Source organism: Plectropomus leopardus, chromosome 7, assembly GCF_008729295.1.
Source record: "Plectropomus leopardus isolate mb chromosome 7, YSFRI_Pleo_2.0, whole genome shotgun sequence".
Taxonomy (NCBI): Eukaryota; Metazoa; Chordata; class Actinopteri; order Perciformes; family Serranidae; genus Plectropomus; species Plectropomus leopardus.
Genome location: NC_056469.1, coordinates 11,686,638 through 11,701,658, shown reverse-complemented (window position 1 = coordinate 11,701,658; position 15,021 = coordinate 11,686,638). Strand labels below are relative to the sequence as shown.

The 15,021-nt window shown below is 40.1% G+C and overlaps 1 protein-coding gene across 1 annotated transcript in view; it reads right to left on the bottom strand.

Moving 5' to 3' along the window:
• The window catches only part of LOC121945585 (exostosin-1a-like), a 50,572-nt gene extending 42,728 nt beyond the window's left edge, over positions 1-7,844 (bottom strand). Inside the window, exon 1 of the mRNA XM_042489831.1 lies at positions 5,953-7,844. Coding sequence (XP_042345765.1) covers positions 5,953-6,905 — 953 coding nt within the window. The 5' untranslated portion in view covers positions 6,906-7,844. The remainder of the gene's footprint in view (positions 1-5,952) is intronic.
• Between the last annotated feature and the right edge of the window lie 7,177 nt (positions 7,845-15,021).

Sequence of the window (15,021 nt, the reverse complement as noted above, 5' to 3'; positions counted from 1 at the left end):
CTCAAGACAGGAGAACAGACTTTGTAAATAATATGCACTAAGAAAACTACCCAAAAATTGCTACCAAAACAATACACTCAGACAATGTGCCATGTAATGCAGTGTCCGGATGTAACAGATTTTTTCCTTCAAACGGGCCACACAGTGATTCAAAAACCCATATACATTCCACACCAACATCTGGAGAATGAAGTCTGAACTATTACACAAAAATGACATGGCCATTACATGGTAATTATGGTGAGAGGCTGCATTCAGTCTGTCACAACTTCCTTGTTGTCAGTGGGAGAGGATAAGAGGGATTTGTTGCACAAAGAGCCACAGCCAGGCACAGAAACCATTACTTCCACCCAGTTAGACCACAGACTGTACTGTCTGACCCATAGGGCTGTATAACAGGACAGTGCAACTCACTCAGAATTAGAGTTTTCCAATACCGACACTGTCTAAAATGTGGGATAGGGTATCAACGAGTATGCAAATCTTTCCGCTGATCTAATACAACATAATTTGATAACAGGCTTTAAAGTAGTTTCACACCAGGATAAAACAGCAGTTTTCCCCCAAATCAGTTCTTCTTTGCTACTCTAAATCAGTAGCTTTCACAGCAAGTTGCACTGTGCAGCCACTGACAACTACTGTTTTAGAGAGGTGAAGAACTGATGTTAGTAAATAGTGGAATAATTATCAGTTAGCAAAGTGGCAGCAATATAGAAGAAAGGCATTCATTCTCTATGTATTTTTTCGTGTTTTACAAAGGCTTTAACCGCCGTCATGCCATAAAACAACAACAGTAATTATGATTTCACATCTATACAGGGTTAGTGGTCTACAGCTATTAATTTATTTCTTTTTTATACAATGGTTTTGGATAGCTACTCAGTATCAGCCTGTATGCAATTTCAGGTATCAAAATCAGTATTGGGAAGTGAAAAATGTTACTGGAATATTGGGTCATTTTTCGATCTCTTGTGTCTTTGTGTAAGAGAGATAATAATGTGTGGAATAAGCATCAATGTAAAACGCCTATAGCTGTTAAAATATTTGACATGTTTACAAACCGGCTGATGTCTTAACCAGAGTCTCAGTCTGTCTGTCTAACAAACAGCTGCTTAATTGGGGAGATATTTTAAGAGCTCAGCCCAGTAAGTATTTTCCCAATTTGCAGCATGCTTCAACCAGTTTACTCCAAATAGTGTGTTGTTTACAGCACAGCACAAGCCAAAGACACTTTTCATGCAGAAAGTTGAAAGTCAACCCAAAAACAAATATTGATCTCCTTGGTAACTGGCTTCCTTGACTACTGTCCCACCCACATCTTTGGCCCCTCTGAGTCTCACCCCCTTCCTTGAAAAGCCCTGTACAGCTGGGTGCCAGGCCAGGGATATAGTGCAGGTCTGGGTATGATTACCGACTGAAAATAATTTGGCATTTGGGGACTGATGAATCAGTCCTGTCAGACGTAATGTTTAACATTTGGATTTCCCCCTTAAAAAAGGCAAAACCCCACCCAAGTGGACTCCAAATGAACTCAATAAAAGCCTCACTGTAATGATAAGATTTCCATGGTCCACTGTGCTGGTGAACAGAGCCAAGAAAGCAATTCATCAATACAGCCCAATCCTGAAAGAGAGTCTGGAATATTATTTATGCACAAATGCAACCAAACCGCAGTGTCATCCACATTCTCTGTAATTATCTAAACTAATTATATTGGATATTATGGGAGCCACCACACCTGCAGCATTCCTATATTACCCTCCAAAAAAGAAAAAAAACATCTGAAGGGATACAATATGGTGCTATCAAAACTGTACATAAACAGTCATGCCAAGTGATCTGTGAAAATACTGAATTTGATACATAAGGTTTTGTTTTAATAAAAAGCATAAATTTCAGTCTGTCACAACCTTTAAAAACAACAAAAGGTATGAAACCACTGTCCACTGAAGGTAAAAATGTGAGAGTAGGCTCTTGCACGCACGCACACACACTCATATTAAAAAGACAGTAAACTACAACAGAGGAGTCCCAATAGCCTCAAACTGTGTTCTGTAAAAATCACTGTACACTGCAAGATACTTTTACCAGATCCGGTCCAAACAAACTTCTCATAAAAAATGTATAATATCTGGCTCAGAGATGCACTTTTCTCTTTGCCTCCTTTATGTAGCTACACAGCCCACAGAAAATTTGTCTGTTATGAAAACTTTGAAATTTAAATGCTGACTTTGTAGAAAGCATCTGCTCCGCTTTATTCTCTCTGTACACAACTTTATTTGTGTTTGACTGACAACCTGTGATGAACAGACCAGACCTGTTGGTGCACATGTTGTGAAGGAGGTATACAAGTTTTCTATTTGAAACTGTAACGTATGCTCCTCATCACTTAAGTGCAAGAACTTTTTGTAAGCTTATTAGCCTAATTGGCATGCAGACTTTGTTTAATTTTAGGGCTCTACCAGCAGAAGGAGAAGGTAAGGGATCTGTAAATTAATTTTATTCAATTTAACATGAATTCTGCAGTGGACTGAGGATCAAGCCAAAGCCTGTTGACTGATAGCAATGTGGCTTACTGAGGATGTACTGACGGAGAACCACCAAACATACTGTAGCCATGCAATGGAGCTAAGCCGGGAGGGCTAGAGAGATACCCAAAGCCTGTTTCTCCCCCGATGCTACTTAATGACAGGAGGATTAATTTTTTCCTTTGGGTTATGGCTCTGATGCCACCCATCTCACTGTGTGAAATCACTCTCTGGCAGCACTTGGCAGCAAGCAGCGAGCTGGCAGAAAGAGTCCGAGAGTGAAAGAGAGAGGGATAGAGAGAGAGAGAGAAAGAGAAAAAGAGGGAGAGAGAAGGGGATAGAGAAAGAGAGAGAGGGGGGAAAGAGAGAGAGAGAGAGAGAGAGAGAGAGAGAGAGAGAGAGAGAGAGAGCGAGAGAGAGCAGATAGCTTATGTCTAAGAGTGATGCGGAGAATGTTATTCTGTTCTGCTGAGCCAACGAATGTACCTCATAAGCTGATACCTACAGAGGCAGACACAAAGACGAGAATCCTCTGAGGATCAGTGCTAAGTAAACACATCATGATATGAAAACACATCAGAAGCAGTTCATGATTTGGGGACAGAAAGAAAACACCTCATTCTGACTGTAATCCACATTGCAGCCAGGTTTCATAGCAGACCCCTTAGCACACATCGAAATTGTCCGTTATCAAAACTAAACAACTAACAACAACTTGGTATAGAGTTGACATGGGGGTCAATCACAACAGGCCCCAAACAACGCAGGGGTCACGCAGGACACGAGTTGGGGCCAGGGCATTCCTGGCTGATGCAGTTGGGTTTGTCTGGGAAATGACTGAGCAAACAGGGGCCAGAGTGGCTTCCCCTTACTGGCACCAGCGCATTGTCCCAACTAATCCACTCCAAAGAGCCACAGTCAAACACCCAGCGCCATACAGTCACCAGTAACAACACAGCACAGTCTGTGGGGACACGAAATGAATCCCACTGGCCAAAGCAGGGAGACAGACGCCAGTTTGCTCATCAGATTTGGGCACAAAAAAACAGTACGGCTTTACTGTAGGACTGGGTGATGATCACAGAGCAACTTTTTGAGGCAATGGAGCTGTGCAATATTGCCTTCTGCAGGAATGAGGACAAGTTACAGGGGCTGTATTCCTGAGCATTATATAACTCTTGAGCTCATTAGAATTGTAGCAAATTCGACCATGTACTTGACTGGTAGCTGAGTGTGTGCATTTCTGTATTGACAATTTCTGTCAAAGAGGATCAGGACTCATAATACAGTGACAGGCAGAAAGGTGGAAATGCCGAGAGCAAGAGAAACAGATTTATCCACTGCTGAATAGCAGGCTGTAGACAGATGGAGACATCAATAGAATTGCATTATTGCAGTGGCTCCTGTGGTTGACATTAAAGCAAATCTACTTATCTGTGCCTTGTGATGAGTAATTTGGTAAATAAAGTCATATGATATGAGGACTATTTTAAAGCAACAAATGACTGTTGTCCACCAAAGCAGCGTTTCTATTGCTGTGGAGTAAATCAGATGTGCAGAATGATGAGAAATTAAATCAGGAAAATGTGAAATCTAGACGGCTCTCAGACAAAGTAGCATTTAGAAATACTCCAATAATATTGCCTCATCTCTGGGTAGTATAATGACAAATAGGGATGCACAATATGGGATTTTTAGCCAATATCTGATATGCCTACATATAACAACTCATTTGGCCGATAACAAATAACGATATCGATATATCCACTTTTTTCGACCTAATTTCAGCCATCATCAAGTCTCTTCTGGTGTGGAATTAACATCATTTTAGGCATGCATACTCCTATTATGATGGCCCACCAGCAGAAATGAAAATGAAATACAATACTTTTCAGTGTTTGGATTACTCATTGTGCAAAATGAGAAAAAGCATGTTGGCCGACTGTGATAGTTCATTTTACAGCCAATATCAGCCAATACCGATGACATGCCCATATTATTGTGCATCCCTAATCACAAATAATTTGCATGACATCCCAGACCTAAAGCTTGTGCCTAAAGTTATACAGCACTGCACAAAAACAGGAAAGCAAAATTTCAACAGCATGGCAACAGTACTTGATCTAAAAACTGAGAAATAGCTCTTGTGTTTGTAGGAACTAGAACTTGATCAGACCCATGCCAATTTAATATACTAATATGCAAGTTGACTATAGTCTCTAAAACACCATATCCTGAGGTTTCAACAGAGGGTCCGCAACCCCTAGCATGTCCTCAGAATTACTGAGTTACTATTATTCGATAATTTTGTTAAGTTTTTTAAATTTAAGTTTGTTTTCAAAAATAAAAAACTGTATGAAAATACACATTAACATGAATCCAACATATAAGCAAAGATAAATCAACCTATTTATAAAAAAAAATGTAAAAAAATACACGTAATCTACAGTAAACAACATTAATGACAGGCCAATTGTTACCCATCAACCCTTGTACAATCATTTGAGCTATGGCATGCTAAATCACTATGTGGCACTAATCGATAACAGAGAAGTGAAATAGTTAGCTAACATTTACAGGGCTAATGCATCTAGCCAAGCTACTGCTGAATTGGCAGCTAAAGGCAAGCGCAAACAAGAAAAGACCCTAAAACATTCAGAGAAATAAATACGATAATTGTAGTAGGGGGGGCCTGCTCCATCTCTCTTTCAGCTAAGGCGTCCTTCGCATGAAAAATGTTGAATACCCCTGCACTAAATTATATCATGTAGGGCTGCAACATTATAAGGTTTTCACAGTATTATAACCATCTCAGAAAAAATGTAGTTTCACTGTAACTTGGTATTACAAAATTATTATTATTATTATTATTATTTTTATTAATATTATTATGTATCAGAATGACCCTTAAATGAGTAAAAACAGAAGGGTTAGTTTTGCTTGCACAAATGTTTTATCATAATTAAGACTAGAAGCCACTGTTTATGGAAGTATGAGAGTCTCCCTTTAGAAACAAAATAAAATAATGGTGAGATTTTATGTCCAGTTTTTGTTTCAATATCGTAGATATGCAAATGTACACAGTATGATAATCGTCAACTTTCATATCACTGTATACCTTAAAACCAGTTTATCACTGCAACCCTAATTTCATGTGAAATGAAATGGACACATTGATTGACAACTGTCACAGAATCCATGTTAAAAAACAAAAATTCACTTAACACTTACCTCGTCATTATCAGGAGTAGCTTTGTGTGTATGTGTTGAAGAAGTAAAACATATTGTAAGATATTGGCAATACATTAGGAAAAGATGAAAAGACAGAATGGGAGAAAAGAACAGACCCATACAGCAGCTGTATGGTGTGAAGTGAAAGGGACTGAGACACTTTCAGTGAAGTTAACAACTGTTTGGCACTTACTTGTCATACTCTGCATTGTCTTTATCACAGCGTGCATCTTTGTGCTTCTGCCAGTCCTTCCCATGTTTACAGGTGGTGAGGAGGACCACATCCTCTGAGTTATGAACATGATATAAAGCATTCCTAGTGTCTGAACCTATTCCCGTAAGGTACCTCTTCCCCTTAAAAACAAGCATATACTTCCTATATGGGGGGATGGTGTTATGTTTCAGGTAGCCCCTTTCCCCTCCTGTCCTGGGGTGGTCTTTCGAGAAAAGAGGAATCGAAACGTCAAACTTGGGCCTAAAATTCTCAGTGCTGATGCTGGCCTTGGCCAACATGGCAAGGCCGATATCAAAACCAAGGTCTTCTGTGTAGTCAGGCCAGGTGCCGGAGTATAAGTTAAAGATTATGTGGTTTTTGCCCCCATTCCACAGATGAAGGCTTTGGACCTTTGCTTTCAAGTTGTGCACATACTGGGGTGAAAGCTGGTCCCTGTCCAGTGTGTCCAGACTCAGGACAAACAGGCATGCCTGTCCTGGGTCAGGTGTGTAGAACATGGATCCTTCAATGGAGGACAAAATGTTCTGATAACTCTCTGACATCTTCTCCCCTTTCTGCTGGGGGTAGACGTAAACTTTAAATCCATTCCTCTTACACAAGGAGAAATCAAAACAGGAGTCCATCCTGCAGCGTTTTCCATTGTAAACGCCTGAGTTGGCGTCCCTCTTCTGTCTTGGAGATATGTGTTCATTGTGATCATCGCTCTGGGCTTGCTCCCAAGGGCTGAAAGGCTGCAGGGACCCCGGGAAGCGACGCCACCGCGCCCCGGGATGATAACCGGTGAGGCTGCGGTCATCGCGCCGGCTGGGACCCCGTCTGGACAGCGGGACTTGTATCCCCCCAAAACAAAACAACAGAATGAGACACGCGCCGGCGGAGAACAGAGTTAAGTACCGTTTTTTGGCCTGCATGTGTCCTACGATCTGTGATAAGATGTCCGGCGATAAATCCAAGAAGTCCCCAAGTTTTGGCTTCACCACCTCCTGCGGGAACGCTCCGCCATCTTCCCCCGGGCTGCAAGGGCTGTGCGCTCAAGTCTCCCACCTTCTGCTTCAGATGCCTTTCACAAGTCCGGGAACTGATCCAAAGCATGTGGGCGATTTATAATGTTCATCCACCTCGCCCCCTCGTCAACAGTTGTATCGACTAACTGACACCAGTTTCTCCTGTAAAACAGTGAGCCGATCCACTTAAAAATGGGGATCTAACGTTCAAGTAGCACCCCTTTGTGTAACATTACCTATTGCTCATTTTCACCACAAAGTGCTCATGTTTAGCTAACTAGAATCAAACGGTTGCTAATAACAACATTGCACGAATTGAGTGCAAACTTGAGTAACGTTAAAGCAGCGGTGTGTGCCAGACTTGTTGCCTGGACAGTTAACTATTGTCCCTTCTGGAAATTAGCAACCAAGCGGGGACTGGAGCCCTTAACATTCAACATACCCAGCTTGAGACGTTGCCACGGGTCTTTCACTTAACGTACCGAAAGACAGCAGTATCATTATAGCCGTTTGTTAAATCTATACAGCCAAGTTTTCCATCCAATTTAGCTAGCTAGCAGGCTAATAGACTGGCTAGTTTCTGAAAACATTCACAGTTAGCTTGTTAGCTAAGCGGCGGCATCAAAGTAGCTTTAACGCTGGTTGGAAGTAAAGACAGCCAGGCAGTCTGCCTTCTTCCCCTAAAAACAACGTCTCTTCATTCGTGCACAACTTGTCCTTCGCTGTTCCCACGAAGCCGACAAGCTAATTTATCCGTAAATTTCTCCAGTCGCGTGAAGAGTTCAAGCGGTGGCTCACACTCACACAAAAACAAGAGGTGCCGTGGAGACTGCAAGGCAAGCAGAGCAGGACGGCGGTCCCACCACAGCGACTGCTGCTGATGATGTGACGTTCTTCCACGGCGCACGGTGCGTTACTATTGGTTTGCGTCACATCTGAGGCGGGCGGGGCTTCCAGTGCACCCATTCACATCCAGAGAGAAGACAGCCGCACGGTGAAGGCAGAGAGAACAAGCGCTGCACTGATTTAACATAGGGAATTATGAGCTGAGATTTGTGGTTTGCCTATTGAACGATGTCAGGCCATAAAGGCAATTTAGAGGTATTCTTGAGTGCAGATTTTTTTTGACCACCCATGATAGGCTTGATAGGCTTTTATTTTTGTATATTATAAGTATAAATACAGATAGATAGATAGATACTTTATTATTTCTTTACAGGAAATTACATTTTGTTACGGAACATATAAGCACATCTGTAATTATCCAAAGGAAAAAAATCCTCAAAATAAATAATAAATACTAAAAAAAATACTCACTCCAAAAAAATATCTAATAATAATAAATACTATGTAGTGTATAAGTGTGCAAAAGTGCAGTAGATGAAAACAACGGTTATTTAAGAGCATTAAAGAGTCTAATGGCAGCAGACAGGAAGAGTAGAACAGAGTAAAGTAAAATTCAAGAGAATCTCACCTCAGTGTCCATTTAATAGCTGCCCTGGAGCTTTTACACAAGTTTGCCCTGTTGTCATGAATGTTGTAGAATTTCAAGGGTTTTTTTGTTTGTTTGTTTTAGTACCTCTGCTCTTTAGGATTTTTCATGCATGTTGGCTTTTAAATTGGCTGTAATAGGCTGGTTAACTATAGTTTCCAAGGTCAAGAATGAACTAAAAAAAAGCCCATTTGTCATCCAACATTATTTCAGTGTAAATTTAATTGGTCTTTGACTATTATGTCTATGGTCTATGGCTATACCCTAAATCCAAACAATCATATCATTCCTGTTTGCCTTTGTAGGGCAAGGACAATTTATTTATAAAGCACATTTCATACCCAAAGGCAACCCAAGGTGCTTTACAGATCAGTCAAGTCGAGTCAAAGTTCATCATTGCCTAATCACAAAGCATACTTCAAAGAGCTATACAATAGCAATTTAAATTCACTTTCAATCTCAATTTTATTTATAAAGCCCAAAATCATAAATCAAAATTTGCCTAAGAGAGTTTTACAGCACACCACATCCCTCTCTCCTTGGGCCCTCACAGGGGATAAGGAACCCCCTCTCCCAAACAAAACCAAACCTTTAACAGGTGGTAGAAACGGTAGAAACCTCAGGAGGAGCAACTGAGGAGGGATCCCGTTTCTAGAGAGGACGGATATGCAATAGATGTCAGGCGTACCTAACAGATCAACATAATAAAATGACAATTATTATTTGGACAATCCTGTTCTTCATCAGCATGTATTTGTCCTGCTAAAGTGCCTTTGAGCAAACCCTTGGATTCCTGAGTCATACCAAAGCTGCTCTGTAGCTGAGCATGACCTTTGACCCTTCTGTTGGGAGGTTTACACGACAAGATAAATCAATAATTTCAACCTAAATAGAAAATAATAGAAAACAAGAGACTAGAATAGAGTTTGCCCTGAGAGGAATTGCACCAGTGAGTGAGGACCAGCAGGACAATAGCACTCCAGTGCATTAGCCAGGTCTTTTCTGGCATGTAGTAAGCCATGATGTGTTTTCACAGCTGCTGGGGTCTGAAAGACTAGAAGTGATTTTGCAGAAGCGGGGAAAGAGCAAGGAGGAATGTGAAGCTGCGTTCCTCAGGAGCTGTGGACCAGCTATCTGCACTGCCTCAGTTCCCCATGGACCACTGATCAAAGACAGGGAGGGATATGATGGCCACCTCCTCATTCTCTACCTCCTCCCTTTCTCTTTGTCTTTCCTCTGTCTGTCTCACTCACCCCACTCCTGCCTTGTCCCTCTCTTACTCTCTATCATCCCCTCTGCTGCTCTCTGGCATTCTTTCCATCCCTCCTCTCTTTCATCCCTTTAACTAATTTACGAGGGGGGTGCCGCTGGTGACTGATGTGAATAGATGGATGTTTCTCAGCTTTTGCCACTACAGTGATCAGATGCGCCTTGCTTATATGTCACTGGATTTTAACTCAAGCTCTTTAAAGTGGTCTATCCATGTGTGATTGTGACAGTTGCTCACTTGACAGTCTGAAATTTATTTTTGCACCTCCAGCAGGCTTATTTGGATGCCTCACTTCAAAACCAACGTGATGACAGTGTAAGGACAAATCAACAAAAATGTAGACAATTGGATTCAAAGGGGGGAAAAATGATAAAAACATCTGTGAGGTTCTGCTTTTGTCTAGCTATTATCTGCAGCTTAATGAGACTGTGGAGATGCTGTCTCCCTGCTGTTGCATTGTGTTTGCTGAGCTGAGCACTGGCCAGATTTAGAGCGGCAGGGTGACTGAGCCAGAGCAGCACTCCCACTGTGTAATACACGCAACCATGCCAATATCTAATTTGGATGCACCCAGGTCAGCATAGTTTTCCCAGCCAGCCAGCGAGTCAGCCAGCCAAACAACTAAACAGCCAAACAGAGATTTATTATTTCCTTCTGAGTACAGTTTGAGGTCATTACTTTTTCTTAATAACTGCAAGATTTGCTGTAAAAAAAAAAAAACCCATTCACATATTTACATAAAAATGTGATTTTGTGGCATTAGCGATTAGAACACATGCATGACTATACACATGCAGTAAAACGTGTATCTGTGAATGCTATGCATGTGTGTGGCTCTTTCATGTCAAGCACAGCCTTGGATGTGGTAATTTAAAGTCCCCCCCTGACTGAGACTGACAGCCTTGGTGCTGAAATGCACAAATCACATCTGAGTGTATCAGGACTAACAGTGAAATGAAGGGTTCATGTGACAAATGGAAGTGTCAGTGTCTCAATGTGGAGAGGCCCAGTAGGAAAACCCTCAAGGATTTACATGGAGGGCTTTTAAAAATAATGTATATCTGGCAGCTTTTTTCTCTGGTGGGAACAAGCTGTGTAGATGGATATTTTTTTGTCAGGTCACTGTGCAGTAGGTCCCAATTTTATAGCTGACAAAAATGTACTTATTCGCTTTCTTGCTGAAACTGAGACAAGAGGATTGATACCACTCTCATTTCTGAGCATTAAATATGAAGCTGCAGCAGCCAGTTAGCTTAGCGGAGCCAATTAGTTTAGTTCTGGACACAACCACTCATACCTTGTTTTAACACACACACACACAAATATGTCCCAACAACAATTCGATAAAATATGCCTTAGACTGATTTCAAAGACAGTGAAAAGAGTAGGTAGTCTACTGATTGCTGCCCATCACCAATGTCAGGGGAGATTAACCAAATTAATAAATTTCACCCTATAATCTGAACATTGTGTTGATTATTATAGGACATACTCATGGATCAGAAAGTAAAATCTGTCAGTACAGAATTTAGTTAGAACAGTATGGCTCCAAATTCATCTTTACCAAATGTACATTCCAAGATTAAACATATATCTCTCACTCACTGAGATCAAATATAGTGCTAAAACTCTGGCTGAAACCTCAACTGTTAAATAATCATTTGCCCAATATAAACAAGAATGCAGCTCGCCCACTGACACAGAACAGGCAAGAGCCCACAAGCACGACTCTTGAACAATCACGGTGAGTATCAAAGTCCAAAAAAATGATTCCAATAAACAGGCAGGGTCAAAATCAGAAGTTTACTCAGAGAAGGCAAACTTATCCAACAGGGATCAGGCAGGGGATCAGAGTCCAGGAAACATGCTCAGAAAGGCAGAATCAGGAATTCGGTATGAATGCTGGAGAGCTTAATGTCATGTAAAAGACAATCTGGCAACTGACTTATGAAAGTGTGCAGATATATTTACTACTGAGGGAATAAGGGAAATGGGAGCTAGGAGGAGGAGCAGATCATGTGGTGAAACTGGCGGGAAAGGGGTAATCAGACATTTAGTGACATAGAAAACCAGCCAGAATACTGAATGACTACTGGAGGATTCCTGACAATGCTGAGGGCACTTCAAGGTTATACTGAAGTGCAGTGGTACATTAAACTAAACGCTAATGCCAGCATTTTGCATTATGCTTGCAATTGCAATGCTAACATGCTGGAGTTTAGCAGGTATGTTGTGTATGATGTTTACCATCTTCATTTAGCATGTTAGCATGCTAACATTTGCTAATTTGCATTAAACAAAAAGTACAGCTGAGACTGATGTGTCATTACTTTTGGTCATAAACAGAAGTACTGGAGAAATGACACATCTGACCGTCTGATGTAGCTACAAGAACACAATCTGTAGGATTCATCCCCTGGGGACCATGAGTGTATGTACTATCTGATGGAAACCCATCCAAAACTTGTTGAGATATTATAGTCTTCACCAAGTTGATAGACAGAATGACGTTGCCACACACAGATCCATGGCTAGAAAATACATTTTAGGGATCATGTGAAGATCTTGGTGCCTCATTTTGAATGTTATTATAACACATCTGCAACAACTCCCATGAGTTCACAATAAAAGCTTGACTCAATTGGATTTGGAAAGTCTGTGACTGTTCCCAGCAATAATTTCTGTGATGTGCCACAGTCATGAGGACCTGTCATAAATTTGAGTGGCAGAACCAAAAAGCTCATGGCCCTGTTAAATCCTTCTTCGTAATGAAAAGAACACAATGAAATCCTTAGGCAGAAAGCAATAAGAATATATAGTGACAGAATATTTGTTAATTCTATTTTCTGTTTGCACGCAGTAGTTTCATTAACATATGTGTTATTTGCATTCACATTCCTCCAGATTTATCTGAGTAACAGTGGATTGCAGGATTACATTTAAAAGGGACAGAGATGTTAACCAATCTATAACACTGTTTGATGCAGAGAAAAAATACAGTTCTTTATTTATGTGTTATTCATAATCCAAACAGAAACAGTCTACGGGAGATTAATGTGTTGTGTTGATCATTAATGACATGATCATAATCCCATATCCCCCTTCCTATTTCTTCTTACTCCTCCAGTACTTTCTCTAAACTTATCTAAATGAGAAGAACAGAGAAAAAGCACTTGTGTATTCATGTGTGTATGTGCGAAGGCACATTTGTGCGGCATATGCACAATATGCTCGCCACCTTGTGTGCACGGCAAAGCATTTGTGTGTTTGTATGTGTGTGTGTGTGTGGGTGGTGGAACGTCTCAATCACAGAGCAGAGATCAGGTTCAATTACACATGCAATAACTTTTAGGTCTCCATAGGCCGAGAAACCATTTGTATGCTAATAGGTATGACAGTAGTAATGACTTGCAATAAAAATACATCTGCTGCATGATCAAACCTGATATTAGAACATTACCACAATCAGTCTTTGCTATTTGTCCTGAAACCACTTGTTAGACTCCAAACTCCTTGTGGGAAGTGTTTTGGCATCTAGCATTGGTGATGTAATAACCCTTCCCCTGGCCTTTTCTTTTCTCTTGGCAGTGAGCGAAAGTGTTGGATTTGTGTTTTAGCTGTGTACTCTGACTCTCTATTCAGATATGAAAAAAGAAGAAACCTCGAGAGGAGCAGTAGAGGAAGAATCATTCCTTTTTATGAGATGGAAAGATGTAACAGGTGCCATATATACAGAGCAAACAGAAGTAGTAGTGAAAACAAGAGCAGTAATTAATGATGCTTTTTTTATCTCGACCCCTATTAGATGGATTACGGTTACACTTTGTACATATATTCATGTTCCCCAGAGGACGAATCAAAATTACTTCCAAGTAATCCATCCAAGTTAACTTTAATAATTTTGAATATGTCTCAGCAACTTCAGCAACTTCAGAGTGATGTGATATTTGTTATAGACATCCTTGTTTCCTTCTGGATTTTTTTTTAGAAAACAACTAATCTAAAAAAAAAAAACAGAAAGAAAAAAACAATCAAACTATATTCAGTATAAACATCATCTGCATTACTCATAATGCTATCACTTTCATACCACCATTGTTACATAACAATAGTATACATGCTAAGTTCAATTATCACCCCTACATCAAAATAATAGCAACAACCAGGTAAAGGTTAAACATAAAGCTTCTATTAACATCCAATAGTAATAACATATATGGAAACATCATATCACATCACGACCCTTCACATCTAAATAAGTACTCTCACATATGCTGATAAAGCCTTTTTGGGCAAACATATCCATCATATAGTTATAATTCGTATGTCACAATGTAAGTAATATGCAGCAAGAGTCACCGTTACCCATCACATCTCACTCACATATAGTGTCTATGTCAGCTACCGCAACCATCAAAACATTATTTCTCACTCTTATCAGACACTTTTCATAATTATAATAGCATAATGTACAATGAAGGCAATCTCTCACAAATCATAATTATAACATCTAATATATTAGCTTAAATCTAGCAAGCCATTCAATATTATATTCATTTAGGGGCTCTTTTTTTTTTTTTTTTTTTTTAGAAATACCTCCCATCTGTTGTTCAGTTTAAAAATTCATCACTCATAATTGTTCCCTTAGGAAAATTTTGATCACGTACCTGCAAAACCAATGACATTCTCATCAGTATCTTGGCAGTTAGTGAATATTAGCATGCTAATGCGCTAAACGAAAATGGTGAATATGGTAAACACTATACTTGCTTAACTTCAGCACATCAGCATTGTCATTGTGAGCATGTTAGCCTGCTGGTGTTAGCATTTAGCACGGTTTATAGCTTTTTGTTAAAGCAAAGGTGAAATAAAGGTATTTTTTCTGTCAGTGAGGTGAAGCAAATAAAAGTGTTTTCCTTCACAGGCAATGCAAAGTTTAGTTGTCAACAAAATCTCAGCTCACCTTTTTTAAGATTGAATTGTTCGAAAATATTCTGTGGCTGCAACATTTGTTTCTCTCGAGTTATTATAAAGGTCAGCACTCTCGGCAATTCATAATTACCTCAGTTTTGCTTAATAAGTATTCATGCATCGCGTTCAACATAAAAGGGCTTAATTAAATTCATGTAACAATATCAAAAGAAACACAACAAAGTTAATCACATAAACGTTATTAAATGCCAGCCATACATGGCAGCTAATTCTTGCCATAATTAGATTAGATACATGCCTGTGAAATATTTGCTGACATGAGAGTGGCG